A 16279-nucleotide genomic window follows, 5' to 3' on the forward strand; every position below is an offset into this window, starting at 1 on the left:
GTGAGTCCCAAACGTCTCTGGGGCTATCCGGCAGGGGGTGGGGCCTGGGGACCCTGCCAGGCAGAGAGCTGCCAACTCACTGCTTCCTTGACACAAATATAGGTGAGTCCATTTTTCCACATGCCGGCTGGTCCGTCTGCCGGGCGGAGCCCCAGGCCTGTTGGCTGCTCACGGCAGGGGGAGCTGGTGAAATTAGTGCAGGGAAACCCACAGGTCACTATTCACACACATCCCCTGCCTCTCATTTCTATACCCCAGTATTGTCCCTCCTCCGCACTGCCCTGCGATCCCCTGCCAGCCGTTCTCTCCTCCGGGCACTAGTGCCAGCCAGCACAGGGAAGGATTGCTTTCAAGCCTCTTTGCCATTTGTTCTCTCTCTTGTGCGCTGCAGGGCACCCAGATGATCTTCAATGCGGCCAAGGAGCTGGGGCAGCTGTCCAAACTGAAGGTAAAAGGAATGGGACAGCGCGGGTCTAGTTAATCGCTGGGTGAGGCTGCTCCTCCCCAGAGGTCAATTAGCCAGTGATTGTAACGCCGGGATATAGGAGTAGCGCCTGGAAGTCTCTTTAGCTTATCAGAGACGGCGTTAATATAAAGCAAGAAACCAGGCTAATTAGGCACCATTAAAAGGATCCGGTTTAGTAACTGAGAGACATCAGTCACCTGTCACCCCAGCTTTGTGAGGGAGCGGGGGGAGGAGGCAGGCACGCCGTCCGGGCTCTGCCTGGCTGGGAACTGGCGTGATACAGCCTTGGCTGTCACTGAGTGACTTGTTCGTTTCAGGACCACATGGTGCGTGAGGAGGCCAAGAGCCTGACCCCCAAGCAGTGTGCCGTGGTGGAGCTGGCCCTGGACACCATCAAGGTAAATCTGTGCCGTCTCCCTTGCACCTGGCCGGCTGCCTGCCCACCTTTCCCTCCTGCTAACGGGTGGGATAAATGCAGTCTGGCGAAGCCCCCGTCTCTGGGAGTGGCGACATAAGAGGTGCCCGCACCATCCAGCCAGGGAACTGCAGCAGAATGCCCCATCTGCCCATGACAGCACCGTGGCACGGGCGAGAAGCGGAGACCTCCCTGCTGGGGTGTTCTGGGACTGTGCCCACAGTGGATTGCTCATCATGCTGGTTCCTCGGGTGGCTGTCCAGCCGTGCCCACCCGTGCCCAGAAACCCCACATGGCTCCCTCCTGACCGGGTCTCCTCCGTCTCCTCCCCCAGCAATATTTCCATGCGGGAGGAGTGGGGCTGAAGAAAACCTTCCTGGAGAAGAGCCCCGACCTGCAGTCGCTGCGTTACGCCCTGTCTCTGTACACGCAGGCCACCGACCTGCTCATCAAAACCTTCGTGCAGACCCAGTCGTCTCAGGGTAAGAGACACCACCGCCCCCTTCACACAGCGCCCGCCAAGGGCTGCCACAGCCGCTGCGTCCACCTGCTTGACTGGTGTCCTGGGTACCTCCACCCAATGTCTTGGGTGCATCCGGGATGGGGGCACCTGCCCAGCCCAGTGCACTGGGTGCCACCCGGCGGGCCGGGCATGCCTGTGGGGAGGGCACCTGCTGTGGGTGCATCTTGCTCTTCCTCGGGTAGCAGTGAAATAGGACTCGAGCTGCAATGGGGCATCAGCGCACAAAGGACGCAGCCCTTCCGCGGCCCTGCCTGGGGTGCTGGAGAGTTGGTGGGCAGGGGGCATCAGTGGCGGGGCATCTTTGCCCTGGCACTGCTATGCCACCCGCTAGGGAGAGGGGCCGAGAGCCCCCAGGCCAGTAGCCTGGCCCCTGTTCTAAGTGCTACATGCACCCATGGAGCACACGCAGCAGGGGAATCTGGGGGGGCCGTGCAAAGGGATCCTGCAGGACTCCCAGGAATAGCAGCTGTGCTGGCTGCGTTCTGCATGCCCGGGCTCCACGCCCAGGGGAACCAACAGCCGGGGCATCGCTGGGGCAGTAGGGGGCCTTCCTGATTGTCAGAGGCACCCAGCCCCCCAGCTCCCTTTGGCGTTATGGGCCACCAGCACCCCCAAAAATCAGGCCCCAGGTGCCTCCAGCTAGGCGCTCCAACTCACTGACCACTTCCAAAAATGTTTAAATAAAATTTTCAGCATGCCCCAGGAGCACTGGGGGATGGACCCCGTGTGCAGGGCCCAGCTCGGAAGGGGTTAACCCTGCTGTGTCACTGGGAGCTCCACATGCAGTCCCTCTCCCAGGCCACAGCCACCAGCACTGGTTCCTGCCTCGCATCCAGGCCTGTTCCGCTTCAGGTTAGCACAGGGAGCTCCCCCTGGCCTGGACCACTGGGGGAGGGGAAACCGAGTCAGGGACAGGACTCTCCAGACAGCAGAAGGAATTGCAGTGCTGAACAGCGCAGGCAGGCCCTCCAGTGTGTGCCATTGCTCCGTCCGCATGGGCACCGGCCAGGCGCTGCAGGGGCTGGGGGGAGCCCTGACAGGCGTCGTGGGGAGTTTGTCCTGTCTGTGCCTCCCGTCTGGTGGCCGAGCGGGGTGTGCAGAAGGGGCTGTGCTGGGAGATAGTAATGCTGCCTGCTCCCCTTGGCAAGGGCCATGTACATCCACAGGGCTCCAGTGCCTCGTTACTGGTGGTGGATCGTGTGATTCATTTGCTAGTTGGACAGGTGTCCACAGAACCGCCCTCCCAATCGGTGCTAATTAGCCCCCAGCCGGCAGTAACGACCTGTACGAAAGCACCAGGGATCCGGGAGTAACAATGCAGTGAAAAAAACCCCTCCCAGCCAGGGCAGTGCCCACGCCTGCTGGCAAATTCCATAGACCGCAGGGGACCCCAGCTGACGCTGGCCCCAAATTGCTCAGACCCTCCTCCTGGAGGCGTCCTGCTCCCAGCACACCCCCGCCCCCCGCTGTCTAACACAATGTCGCTGTAACGTCTTGTTTTGGATTCTCTAGCTGCAGCTGGCGCCTGTCTGCGAGATCTGATCTCTTTCTCTGTTGTTTTTCCTCCCTATTTTTCAATGTTTCCCCTTTGCCTTCCCTTACACGTGCTCTTTCTCTCTCTCCTTTCTCTCTCTTCCCTGTCTCTCTCCTTTTTACCTTTTTTACTAGTCCATGGTGGAAAAGGTATTAGGTTTACCCTTAGTGAAGAAATTTATCCTGAGAAGGGTACGTCTAACACTTCCGAACCCTGATGCACCCATCCTGAGCACCCCCACCTCCAACCGGCCAGAGCTAGTAACAGTCCCTCCAACCCCGATTGGGGCGCAAAGGCCTGGAGAGCTGGGAGGATGGGGAGGGGGCGTCACGTGGCTTACGGGGGCCTGTTCATTCAGGGCTGGGGAATGCCTGCTCTAAAAGCCGCTGGGGATGGGGAGAGAGGAGGTGGCTGTGTCTTTCTTTCCAGCCAGACCCCAAACCTCCCTCGGCCCCACAAATGGGCGCTTCTTCCCAACTCCCCTCCCTTCAAGTTGTCCTTTCTTGGCTGCTGGCTAGACTCCTAGGCCCAGATGCTCCAAGGCACCTCACTCGATGAGAGCTGGCCTTCAGTCCGCACTTGCCCTGTTGAAGTGGGCGGACTTGCCAACTAACTGAGGGTAAACCCAGCCGTGGTGTGTCTCACTGACTCGCTGCAGAGGTGGCCCCAGGGAGGGTCATTAACCACGGGCACAGCCTACCGAGGGATTCGCTTGGAGTCTCTACACCTAGACTGGGGGACTCTGATCACAGGGGTCTCTTCTGGCTTGTGAATCTAGGTCACTGGGCGTTGATCCCAGGGACCCAACGGCTCGGTCGTATTCTGCCTCTGCCAGACCCCCTCTCCCACCAGCGCAGACATTCACAGCACTCACACGTGGGGGGGAAGTGAAGGGGAGCCGCACGAGGTTTCTCCTCCCCGCCCTCACGATGAGATGGCTGCAGCAAGGAACCGAGAGCTCCCTCCCGGAGCTCAGCTGCCTCCAAGGATCAAACCTTTGGGGAGAAAATGGAGCCGGGGCAGGGTGTGGGAGGTGGAGATCAGAGCCAGCCCAGCCCAGCCTCAGCCTTTAAACACCGGGCTCCAAAGGGAGCCGAGGGGGCCCAGATGCGGCCAGTGGCTCACCAGCCTCACGGAGACTCTTACTAGCCTTGCTCCGGGTGCAAATAAGTCCTGCCCGCCTTAAGCAAGTGGAATGACTGCATCAGAATGCGGGGGTGGGGCTTCCCCATTCCCCCCCATGCAGCTTGGCCCTGCCACTTGCATTCCAGCCCTCGCGTGTTGGTGCCATTCGGCCTGGTGCAGGGGTCACTGCCGTGTGTGTTTCCCATGCTTGCATTGAGCACAGAGATGGTCGCTCCTCCCTCCCTCGGTTTATGGACTGAGCGAGTCTCAGCATGTGACTCCGGGGGCCGGTGGGGGATGGGGGTTATTGTTTTAGTTCGGTGCAGATCTGGAGGGAAAAGACAAAGAGACACGAGTGCGTCTGTTTGGCACGCAGGGGCCAAAGGCTATGGATCCAGAGAGGTTCCCCCTCACCCCACCCCCACCGCCTTTGGAGCAGCAGTGGGACCCAGTCCCATCACCTCCACCTTTGAGATGAAGCTGTATGCGCCAGCCACCTCCCGTTCACCACAGGTCATTTGAATCCAGCAGCTTCAGTGCTGCAGCATAAACCTCTACCACTTGCGCTACAGGAGGAGCTCCGGTAGCTGTTAACAGTAGTAGGCTGTTATCCTCTACCATGCACCCATTTGGTCATTAGGTTACAGGGCCCCAGGCACACACTGTGTGTATGAGCAACGTGGCTGCGTGGGATAGAGGCTGAGAGTGACCCCTACCCCAACAAGGGGGGGACCTTCAGTGTGGACCCCCTCAAAGGTGGTCTCACTGCTCCCGTCTTTCTGCCCCCTCTCCCCCGTCACCAACCCAGGCAAGTCAGTACAGGCCCATGCACAATGCCCCCCCGCCCCCCCCCCCCCAGCCAGCTGTACCTTGCCCTAATCCCGGGGAGCTGGATTCCCATTGGGGCTGGCGAGGGACTCCGGCTCTGCGATCCATGGTCTTTGCTCATCAGACTCAAGCCCTGCAGAACAGGACGGTTCCCGCGTTAGCCTTTCCTTCTCCACCCGGGTTGTTTTCCATGATGGTTTGGAAGATTCCCTCCCCCGCCGCCATTTAAATGTCTTCCCCCCCCCACACCCTCCCAAGTTGGACTGAATTGTTCATCATGCACCTGCCCCCAGCCTCTCTCCCCTCCCCCCACCTGCATGCAGAGCCCCAGGGAACCCTGTCTGGACCGTGAGCCGTCTTGCAGGTCAGGCTTTGCCTGTGGGGTAAGGTGGGGAGGGAGGCAGGCAGCCTTTGTGGGGTAGGATAGGGTGTGGGGGAGCTGGGGGATGGGCTGGGGAGGTGCTGGTAGGCTCAGGTCACATGAGCTTGTGCGCTGCTAGTCTGGGACTGTGGCATTCTGGGCTACTGGAGGTGACGGGGATCGTCAAGGAGAAGCTGCTGCCAAAAATCAGGCAGGATCTAGGCTGATGGATCCAAGCAGCCCCCCGGTGAAATGTGACGGGTGGGCTCAGCTTAGCCGATAAGACTCCCCCCTCCTGTTCCCCACAGCTCAGCAGAGCCGTCAGCGAGAGCGCTCTGACTCTGGGGCTGCCTGTGTGTCCTTATGTGACGATGCAGTTCTGGCGGGACCCAACTGAGAGGGCCAATTCAGGTCAAATTGCTAAAACAGGGCAGTTACAGCCCTAGGCTGGGGTTTTTCCACCTCTAAGGCAAACCAAACCAGCCAGACTAAGAGGACTTTGGTCTCACCCCACTGGCTAACCACAAGTCACACAAGCAATTCCCTTAGACACTCTAGTTTCCCAGTATCACCACCAGGGCCACTCGTTATGGGGACAAATGGTTATGAAAACCAATACCCCAGTAAAAGAAAAAAGGTTCTCCTGATCCCATAGGACCAAGCCCCAGACCCAGGTCAATATACAAATCAGATCTTACCCACAAATCACGCTGTTGCCAATCCTTTAGAATCTAAAATCGAAAGGTTTATTCATAAAAGGAAAAAGATAGAGATGAGAGCTAGAATTGGTTAAATGGAATCAATTACATACAGGAATGACAAAGTTCTTGGTTCAGGCTTGTAGCAGTGATAGAAATTGCAGGTTCAAATTAAGTCTCTGGAATACATTCCCAGCTTGGATGGGTCATCAGTCCTTTGTTCAGAGCTTCAGTTTGTAGCAAAGTCCCTCCAGAGGTAAGAAGCAGGATTGAAGACCAGATGGAGATGAGGCATCAGCCTTTTATAATCTTTTCCAGGTGTAAGAACACCTCTTTGTCCTTACTGTGGAAAATTACAGCAAAATGGAGTCTGGAGTCACATGGGCCAGTCCCTGCATACTTTGCTGAGTCTCAAGGCATATTTGCTTTCTCTCAATGGGTCAGTTGTGTAGCTGATGGTCCTTAATGGGCCATCAAGCAGGCTAGGCAGAGCTAACACCAATGTGTCTAGGATGTCACCCAGAAGCATAGCATAAGTTTGAAATACACAGTATAGAGCCAATATTCATAACTTCAACTACAAAATTGATACACACATATAGACAGCATAATCACAACCAGCAAACCATAACCTTGTCTTAGACACCCCATTTGAACCCCCTTTGTACAAGATTTGGTGCCACTACAGGACTTTGGTTGCAACCATGTTCTATATGGTCCCAGATTATGTCAATAACGTCACACCTTAGCAGGGCCCTCCCCTGGTAGCTCTCTGGGACAGGAGCCCCCCGGCCCTACGGGCAGCCTCCTCCACTCCGGGGCACCACATAGCAGGTGGGGATGGAGCAGCCTCACTCGCTGAGCCCAACCTTCCTGCGGCCAAAGTCGAGTCTCTTCCCAGGGACTCATTCGAAAAGAACAAAAACGTCGTAATTGGCCCTCACTCAGCCTCCTGCCCAGAGGCCCGGCCTCAGCCCCCGGCTGAGCTACAGGGGATGAAGCCCGTCCCGTCCTGTCCCCAAAGCCGTGAGCTGCCCCCTGTGACGTATGGCTCAATAACGGAGCGATTTTATTGCAATTAGCTTGGGCTCTGCCGTTTTCTACGGTTCATGGCGAAAAGAGCCATGAACCCCCCTCCTGCCCTGGCCGACGGGCGGGGAGCAGGGCGCTGGCTTCTGCACATCATTCTGACTGCATTGGCAAGGCGACGCTTTCAGCCTCTGCAGCGAGGAGACAGTTCCTAGGCGGGCTGGGCTGTCGCGTGCGCAGGGCTGCCTGGGCGTCTGGCGCCGCACAGCAGAGTGGGAGAAGTGCGGGCTCAGGACTCCTGGGTTCTAGGCTTGGTTCTGCCACTGTCTTGCCGGGTGCAACTTGGCCATGACACGGGCATTAGCACCGCGCCTTCCCGTGCAACCCGAGAGCAGCCTCATGTTGTGCGAGGCACGATCCAGGCACCGGGGTAGCGACAGCCCCGGAGACACTCCAGCCATGTGAGGACAATGGGACGACCACCGTGCTCCTTTCACCGGGGCCCTGCTTGGAGCGAGGGGAAGGCTGCAGCTGTCTCTCCACAGCCCCCGAGCCGGCTCACGCTGGCAGTGGGCGGGAAGGGGAACAGGAAAACACTGCTGAACATGTGGTGGGGGGAACCCATGAGCCGTTGTCTCCTCGCTGCCCAAGCTGGTGACCTGATTCCTCCAGCAGGGTGGGCCCAACTTGGCCTGCCGTGTGCTTGGCTGGATGGGGGGGCTCACGCCTTGCTTTGCCGTTGCGGAGCAGGAGCTGGCGTGGATGACCCGGTCGGGGAGGTGTCGATCCACGTGGAGCTCTTCACTCACCCTGGCACCGGGGAACACAAAGTCACTGTCAAAGGTTGGTACCCGGCGTGGGGCGTGCCCAACGCTCTGAGCACAGGGGGGAGGCAGGGTGCCACGGAGTCCCCAGGCAATGCTCTGGAATTGCTCCCCACTAAGCCAGTCAGGACGTTGGGGAGCCTCCTCTCCCTCGGAGCAGACTGTCTTCAGGGCAAGAAGCTCACACGGCTTCACCTTCCTGGGTCTCTCCTTGGAGCATTCAGCATATGCCCCTCCGTGCGCTTCCCACAGCGAGTCCGCCCAGGGGGGGAAGCCAGAGGGTCCTGCACCCCCCACTTTGCAGTCAGACGTGACTCTTAGCCAGCCAGTAAAACAGAGGTTTATTAGATGACAGGAACACGGTCTAAAACAGAGCTTGTAGGTACAGAGAACAGGACCCCTCAGCTGGGTCCATTCTGGGGCCCAGCGAGCCAGACAACCCCGTCTGCACTCACTTCCCGTCCCCAGCCAGCTCCAAACTGAAACGCCCTCCAGCCCCTCCTCTCTGGCCTTTGTCTCTTTCCCGGGCCAGGAGGTCACCTGATCTCTTTGTTCATCTTTAGCTATCCCCTTGCAGGGGGGGGAGGGCCCTGGCCATTTGTTGCTAGGAGACAGAGTGTTGGCCATTTATGCACACTGGCCTTTATCCCACCACCTAGAGACTTAAGAAATGCCTAGGGGAAACTGAGGCACACACACAGTATTCAGAGGAAACATTAAGAACAGTCCCACTTCGTCACACAGGGGTACCCTCCTGGCTCTTTGCGGACATGCACATGCCCGAACCCCTTCAATAGCCCTACGTGGCCAGCCCAGGACGCTGCCCTGCCGCCAGGGTGGTTGGGGGATGGGCAGGAGTGAATCACCTGTGGCCACATTGACATTTCAGTTGCCAAAGGCCAGGAGCAGACAGCACTGCCTGGTCTGGGCTGCCCCCTTCCCTCCGGCCCTCCCAGTGCCCCCCATCCTCCCCATGGCCCCAAGCCGCCAGCTGACGCACCCTTTCCTTTCTCGCAGTCGTGGCGGCTAATGACCTCAAGTGGCAGACGTCCGGCATCTTCCGGCCCTTCATCGAGGTCAACATCATCGGGCCCCATCTCAGCGACAAGAAGAGGAAATTCGCCACCAAGTCCAAGAACAACAGCTGGGCCCCCAAATACAATGAAAGCTTCCAGTTGTGAGTGGCTTTGACACACGTTTCCGTTCCACCCCCTCCCCCGATCGACCCAGATCTTATGAGCGAAGCAGGGCTGGGCTGGGCTGCAGTGGAAAATGAGCTGCACGTGGGCGGGGGTGATTCAGGGATGGCCGTGCTGCTCTGTCAGCTGATGCACTGGGGGCGCCGTGCTCTTCAAAGTGCCACCTAGGGCTGGTCAAAAATGGTCTAAGATGATTTTTGATGGCAAACTGGGTTTTCGACTCAATGAAATTTTTCACAAAAATGGTCTGTGTTCTGCACAGAGCACTGGGACTATATCTCCCATGATGCACCACCTCTCTCCCGCCAAGAGGGAGACCAGGGTACACTATGGGAGATGTAGTCCAGGCAGGGAGACCCACCTATAGAAGAGAATGGGCACATGAAGCTCCTGAACTATTTCTCCCATGAGTCACCACGGCTGGGGCTCCCATGATGCTCTGCTTCCTCGCTGTAAGGAGGGATACCGTGGGAGTTGTAGTCCAGCCGGGGAGCCCTGCCTGTAGAGTAGAATGGGAGCATGAGGCACCTGAACTACAGCTCCCATGAGGCACTGCAGCACCGTTTCCAAAGTCAGGGAGAGGCAACCACCAGTGTCCCAGGGTCTGGGGGCCACATTCCTTCCTGCTGGTGACCAGCTCCGCCCTGCAGTTCCCCCAGCCCTAGGCTGATTCCTGGGCAGCGAAGCGCCAGTGCCCCGGTACATGCAGCGGCTGGTGCGCAGGCCCCTGCGGGCGGGGCCGGTAACCCTGTCCGTCCTCTTCCCTCCCGCGCAGCACCCTGAGCAGTGAGACGGGCCCCGAGTGCTACGAGGTGCAGGTGTGCGTCAAGGACTACTGCTTCGCCCGGGAGGACCGCACGGTGGGCATCGCTGTGCTACAGCTCAAGGACATTGTGCATCGGGGCAGCTGCGCCTGCTGGCTGCCCCTGGGCCGGCGCATCCACATGGACGACACGGGCCTCACCGTCCTGCGCATCCTCTCGCAGCGCAACAACGACGAGGTGGCCAAGGAGTTTGTCAAGCTCAAGTCGGACACGCGCTCGGCCGAGGAAGGCAGCAGTTAAGGGCCTCAGCAGGTGTAGAACATCCCCAGCACCACCCCCCTCCTGCCCCTTTTCTACAGCATCCTCCAGCCACGTAAAAGCCATACAGGTCATCCACAGCACCCCCCCCACACCAGATAGGGAAGGGAGCCCCCACCTCCGGGAAGCCCTTGCCACAAGCAGGCTCCTGCTTCCCAGTGCCAAGGATCGAAGCAGGCACTCTGTGCCCCTCCCTGCATCCCTGGGCTACAGCTCAAGGGCACTGCTCCAGCTGCCATGGGGCAGGGAAGATGCAGCTCCCAGGGAGCGCAAGCTGCCCTCACTGCTGGCAGGGGTGGACTTAGCGCCTCTTCCTGAACCTGTTTCTGTCACGACAGATGCTGGGGAGGCAGAAGCCGAGGCCTGGAGCTAACCGTGAGGCAGGAGCGTTTGAACAAACATGAGCCACCCAGTATGGCCACAAGGTTGGCACAGCGCTGCCCTCAGCTTCCAAGGGGAAGCAAGGCTCGATCCCAGTCCTTCCAGCCCCCCCACGCTCATCCCTGAGCTCCAGGAGAATCACCCTAGCTGGTAGCAGTATAGGGAGCATGCCACATTGGTGAGTAGTTTGATTCCCTCCAGCAGGAGGCGGCATCACATGTCCAAACTGCCCTGTGGTCATGGCAACCTCATTCAGCAATAGAGATGAGCCAGGCAGGAATGGGCACAGGGAGGTTGAGCCGGGCTCCCTTCAAGGCGCGTGGCTGCTAAGGCCACACACGGGCCAGCGTCAGCCTGCTCCAGCGGGCGGCTCTGGGAATCCGCTGCCCCTCACGCCATAGCGTGCCACAAGCTGTGTCCGCACTAGCCAAGCCCTGGGCAGGTGGCTCAGAGTAGTGTAGACATACCCTTAGTCTGAGGCCAGGCAGCAGGGCTGGGGCCGAGCTCGTCCACCCAGGCCAGCAGCAGGAGGGTGCTAGCAGGAAAGCAGGGCAGGGGCGATGTGAACCAGGACCACTGCCAGGTCCCTGCCACGGGGCTGCACACACGTGGGGCGGCGTCACGCTAAGGAACCCGGATCCCAGCTCTAACCTCCCTCCCCGGCAGGCTCAGAGACCAGCGCAGCTGGGAGGAGGCAGCACCTGCATTGGGACAGGGATGTGCAAACCTCATCTCCCCCCTCCCCGCAGGCAGCCCTTCCTGCGCGGCTGAAGCAGGGTAGCCTCCCTGGGCGAGAAGGCGCAGCAAAGGGGGGACTCAGGGTCGAGGGCCTGTCCTTGCCATCCTGCGTGGGGGAGCAGGTGAGTAAATGAACACCGGGTGCCGGCCGGTGGAGGCGAGAGGGAGTGAAAATGGGGCTGCAGCCTGGGTGCAAGTGAGTTAGCTGCAGCAGGTGGGACAAGGGGAGGCACCGGAGGAGGTTGGGTCGCTTTACAGGATAAAAGGCAAAATATTTCTGCCAGCCCCAGCCCTGCTTCCACCGGGGAGAGCGGCACAGGCCCAGGATTCCTGCCTTGGCCTCGTGCTGAGTGGCCGGCGGGGCAGGGGGTCTCCCAGCTGGTAGGCGGCGGGACTCCCACACTGGCCCAGGGTGCTCGAAAAGCAGTGGGGCAAAGATCCCTGCCCCTGCTTGCTCTGCACGTAGCGCTGCAAGGGCCCTAAACCCTTCGCTGCCCCCCACCTGGGAGAGCTCCCGCTGCCCCCGGCCTGGCCACAGGGCCAGGGCTCGGGCCTGTTCCCCAGCGACGCTCAGAGCGCGGGGGCAGGTGCGTGGGCTTTATCTGCTCCCTGGCACAGCCTGAGCCCAGCTGTGCCAAGAGCCCCCCTATCCGCTGTGCATGGCTGGCCGAGCCATGGCCCTGTGAGCCCTGCGCTACCAGCCGGAGTGAAACCCCCTCCTCTACCCAGGAGAGTGCCAATGCCGTCGCTTTCCGGCGGGGACCACGCCGCCCTCTTCCACGCCCCATCCCTTCCCGGCAGCCTCGTGGGACCCCATCCCCACCTTCATTGCAGCTTCCAGCCCTTCCCGCCCCCACATGCGCCGCTGGCCAGGGGGGTCAGGTCACACCCAGCCCTGGAAGGGGCACAGCAGTGGGGCCAGGCCCAGGGGCAGCACTTCCTGATTTAGCAGAGCCGAGTGCATGGGGCCCATAGGTCAGGGTGGGCTCCAGAGTCTTTGCCACGGCCCCAGCAGAGAGGCCTGGGCACGCAGCTGAGCCCAGGGGAAGGGCGTGCTCTGCGCTCAGAGGATTTCAGGCCCCAACCAGAGCCAGCAGCTACCACGCCCCTGCCACGGAAAGCCTGGCCCGGCTCCGTGGGCAGCAGCTGTCCAGGAAGGCCAGATCCTGTAGGCAGAACAGCCGCAGGTCAGGCCAGAGGCAGAGCTAACCCCACTTGGGGCCCTGGGCCAGGGCTTGGTGCCAACCTCCCCAGCGTCTCTTATGCTCACTCCTAGCAGCCCCAGTGACTCAGCACCGCCTGGGCCCTGCTTACGCAGTGACAGCTCTGGCCACGTGCAAGAGCCGTGCCCCGGTCCCTGCTGACGAGGGGCCCGAGTGACAGGAGGCTCCCCACCCACCCCCTCTAAGGGCTTGAGTCAGACCAGGCACTGCAGTGCCTATGCAACGCGGCTAGGCCCAGCGTAGTGGGGGGAGGCCCAACCCGCTGCTCCTCGCGCCAGCCCCTCGTCCCTGTCCGTGGCATGCAACCGTCTACCTCCCCGCAGGTACAATGGGGGCACAGCAGCCTCCACGCACAGGCCCCAGTGCCCCCCTCCCTGCCCTGCCAGGTACCAGCCTTGGCAGCTGTGGTTTGAGTTTCACCAGGGAGCTGTGCCCAGGGAGAGGGGGCAGGACGGCCTGGCCCCCGCAGACAGCTCTGTAAATATGTAAATAGCTGTAAATACAGACGGTTTTTCCGTGTTCTTTACCCGACTGCAACAGCTCCGAAGGGCTATCGCATCAGACCACGGCCATACGGCGCAGGGGACGGAGGTGCAGCCTGTGTGACCCAGGGCACTGCCCCCAGCCCCGTGCCCTGCTCACTCGTCCATGGGCCCTCAGTCCTCCCCCCACCCCTGGCAAAGACACAGCCTGGCCCCAGCCCCCTCCCCTTAGAGAGATACCCCAAATCCAGGCACCTGCCCCGACTCTGTGAACACCCACCAGCCCCTTCAGAGCCTCCAAGAACAGTCCAGTGCAGGCTCCTGGCTCGGACCCTAGCCAGACGCGGCTACCTGAGAGGAAGGGGCAAGAACCACTACTAGCCGCTGTGGGACTCTGCCCCCCCCCCCCCCGATCTCTTAAGAGCTAGGGAGTTTTAATACCCCCCCCCTTAACTCGCTGTTCTCACGCTCCCTGGCTGGTCACTTCTGAGCCAAGAGCGCTGCCTCTTCCCCCCCCCCCCCCTCATTTCAACCCCAGCCCCATGCTGAGCAGAGGGGCGGGTAGCTGGGCCTCCCCGGCCAGATGCAAAGGGGGGGGGGGGGGGGGCTAGCAGAGGTAGGGCTGGTTTCAGGGCTAACGGCCAAGCTGATTTTGACACCTAACACCCATCCTCCCCCCACAGCTGGATTTAGACATCCCCCACCCCCACGGGCCAGCTGGGCCCGCTGCAGTGTTGTATCACCGCCAGGAAGGAGCTCAGGTTTTCCAAGCTGCCAGCCAGTCTGCCGGGGCAGGGCTCGGCCCTGCCAGCAGGGCTCCCGGTGCAGCCTGGGACTGGCACTGAAGGGGGGGAGCTTGAGCAAGGTCACAAGCCATGAGGGGCTGATGGGAGACGGCCCCTCTGTCCTGTCACAGGCCCAGGAGTGTGTGAATCCCACAACCCAAGAGATTGAACCTGCTCCAATCCTGCCCCAGCCCCCATACACACCCCTCACGTGGGGGCAGAGCGCCCACCCCCACTGGCAGAGTTCACAGCGCAGACGCTGCTTCCCTCTACCCCCAGCTGGTTTCTAAAGGTCGGGGGGGTAACGACACCCAGGGCCCCAAAGCAGCGCCAGGCAGGGCTGTAGTGTGCACAGGCCCCTGGCTCAGGAAGGGGGGGGGAGGGGTGAGCCCCAGAGCCTCATTGCACACCTGGGGTTACGTTTTCCCCCAGCAAAGCCAACAAACAATCTTCAGCTGAGGGGTGCAGGGTCCTAGGACTAGCTCTTCTGCAACAACCTCCCCATCCCCCGAATCGGCATCAGGGGAAACGCGAGCAGCTGGAAAGGGATGGGGACAGGGAGCCGGGGGACCGAGGCCCAGCTGTTGTAGGGCGGGCGCTGAATGGGGCAGCGGGCACAGCCCTGCAGCGGCCGATACATTCTAGCACCCAGCACAGCACCCCACACTGCGGTGGGCTGCAGCCAGGGAGGGGGAAAGGAGACTGGGGAAGATGGAGAACATTGATGTGATTTACCCAGCCCTCAGGCTCGGCTAGGCCACAGCTTCAACCCATCCCAACCCCCACCTCATTCCAGTGGGAGCATAGGGCAGTTCCCAGCAGGGACAGAGGCCATGGAGCAGCAGGCCCTGCCCAGCAGAGATTGGGACAAAGCAGACTGTTGGGCAGGGACCCTGGGGGAGCTTGGGAACAAGGAGCTGGCAGGGCCTGTGCACAGAGGATTGGGGGCTCACTCCCACACCCTGTTCCTTAACAGCCCAACCCTGCCGTACCCCTCAGCCCACAGCTGGGCATAGGGTGCAGCCAGGGCAGGAGCAGGCCTCCAGCCAGCGTGGAGAGGAGGCAAAGGCCAGGAGCAAGAGGCTCCTTTCCCCACACAAGGCGGGGGGGGGGGGGGGGAAGAGGGGTAGTGACCTAGCCCTCTACAGCAGCCCAAGCTCATAGCAAGGGGACAAGATGCAAGCCAGGAGAACCCACAAGTGTGCAGGTGGGAACAAAGATGGACAATGGGATTGCTCTGGCCCAGGGGACCCTCTTAGGTGCTGCAGGGAGCTATGCAAAGGACCCCAGTGGGCTGGAGCAGACAGGGGGGTGGAGAGCCCCACGCACTAGGGGGTAAATTTCCCTTTGGGTTTATTCCACCCTGGCTGATGGCAAAGCGGCTGTTCTCTCGCCCTGGGAACGTGAACCCGGGTTAGGGATGCTGACCCTGCGCAGCTCCTGTCTCCCACCTCCTGGCTGGAGTCCTGCGATGACAGGGCGGCCAGACCTCAGCCTCGCCCCACGCCCTCAACATCCCGTCCTTTTTGTAGTACTTGCCTGGGACCAAAGTGGTAGCTGCTCACACCTGTTTCAGTTCAATGTTTACACCCCTTTTCCTCCCACCCTGCCACCCAAAGGGCTGCAAGGCAGCTGGCCTGGCAGTTCTCCACCTCTCCCCCCTGCACAGACTGACCTCATCCCCGCCTGCAGCACGGCCAGCTCGGGCCCCGCTGAGCCCTACGGCCACTGGAACACAAGACCCGTTCCCCGGGCTCCCTCTCCGACACGTCCCTTCGAGAACTTCCGGTCGGCATGTGATTGAAACTAAAACCACCGTCACTTCGGCTCCTGTAGCACCTCTGTCAGCGCTGGCCCGTGTGTCTGTCCGTACCTGAACTGGAGCAAACAGTGGTAAACATGGATGCATGACAGTGAGATGTTTTGCACTATTTTGACTTTTTTGGGCTCTGTACAATAATTTTATTATAACTGACATTAAAAAGAAAAGCACACCCAGCCGCCGCGTCTACCTCCCAAAGCGTATCGCTCTGAGCGCCATGGTACGTGGGCCCATGCCCCAGAGGCGTGGAGTGACCCAGCCCAGTGAGAGTTTGCCTCTTCGCTCTCAGGCTTAACATTACCCTTTCAGACGAAGGATTGAATTCGGAACCCAGTCGGACCGTTTACACATGTGGAATAGCTAATTTAGACCCCATCATTTCCACTCAGGAAAGATCTTTGAGTCAGTGTGGATAGTTCTCTGAAAACATCCACTCAATGTGCAGCGACAGTCAAAAAAGCTCACAGAATGTTGGGAATCATTAAGAAAGGGATAGATAACAGGACAGAAAATATATTGCCTCTATACAAATCCATGGTACGCCCACATCTTGAATACCGAGTGTAGATGTGTTCACCCCATCCCAAAAAAGACCTATTGGAATTGGAAAAGGGAACAGAAGAGTGACAAAAAATGATTAGGGGTATGGAAAAGCTTCTATATGATGAGATTAATAAGACTGGGACTTATAAGAACGGCCGTACCGGGTCAGACCAAAGGTCCATCTAGCCCAGTATCCTGTCTACAGACAGTGGCCAATGCCA

General features: G+C 59.9%; 1 protein-coding gene across 2 annotated transcripts in view; it reads left to right on the forward strand.

Annotated features, from left to right (window-relative positions):
- UNC13A (unc-13 homolog A) overlaps nucleotides 1-15710 on the forward strand; it is a 122300-nt gene extending 106590 nt beyond the window's left edge. Inside the window, exons 38-43 of one of the 2 annotated variants that reach the window (XM_065578220.1) lie at nucleotides 392-448; nucleotides 784-864; nucleotides 1216-1363; nucleotides 7730-7822; nucleotides 8821-8980; nucleotides 9778-15710. In XM_065578220.1, the coding sequence (XP_065434292.1) occupies nucleotides 392-448; nucleotides 784-864; nucleotides 1216-1363; nucleotides 7730-7822; nucleotides 8821-8980; nucleotides 9778-10066 (828 nt within the window). In that variant the 3' untranslated portion in view covers nucleotides 10067-15710. The remainder of the gene's footprint in view (nucleotides 1-391; nucleotides 449-783; nucleotides 865-1215; nucleotides 1364-7729; nucleotides 7823-8820; nucleotides 8981-9777) is intronic. The other variant, XM_065578219.1, reaches the window with a different exon arrangement.
- The last annotated feature ends 569 nt before the right edge of the window (nucleotides 15711-16279 follow it).

This window comes from Chrysemys picta, chromosome 25 (genome assembly GCF_011386835.1).
Source record: "Chrysemys picta bellii isolate R12L10 chromosome 25, ASM1138683v2, whole genome shotgun sequence".
In the NCBI taxonomy this organism is placed as follows: domain Eukaryota; kingdom Metazoa; phylum Chordata; order Testudines; family Emydidae; genus Chrysemys; species Chrysemys picta.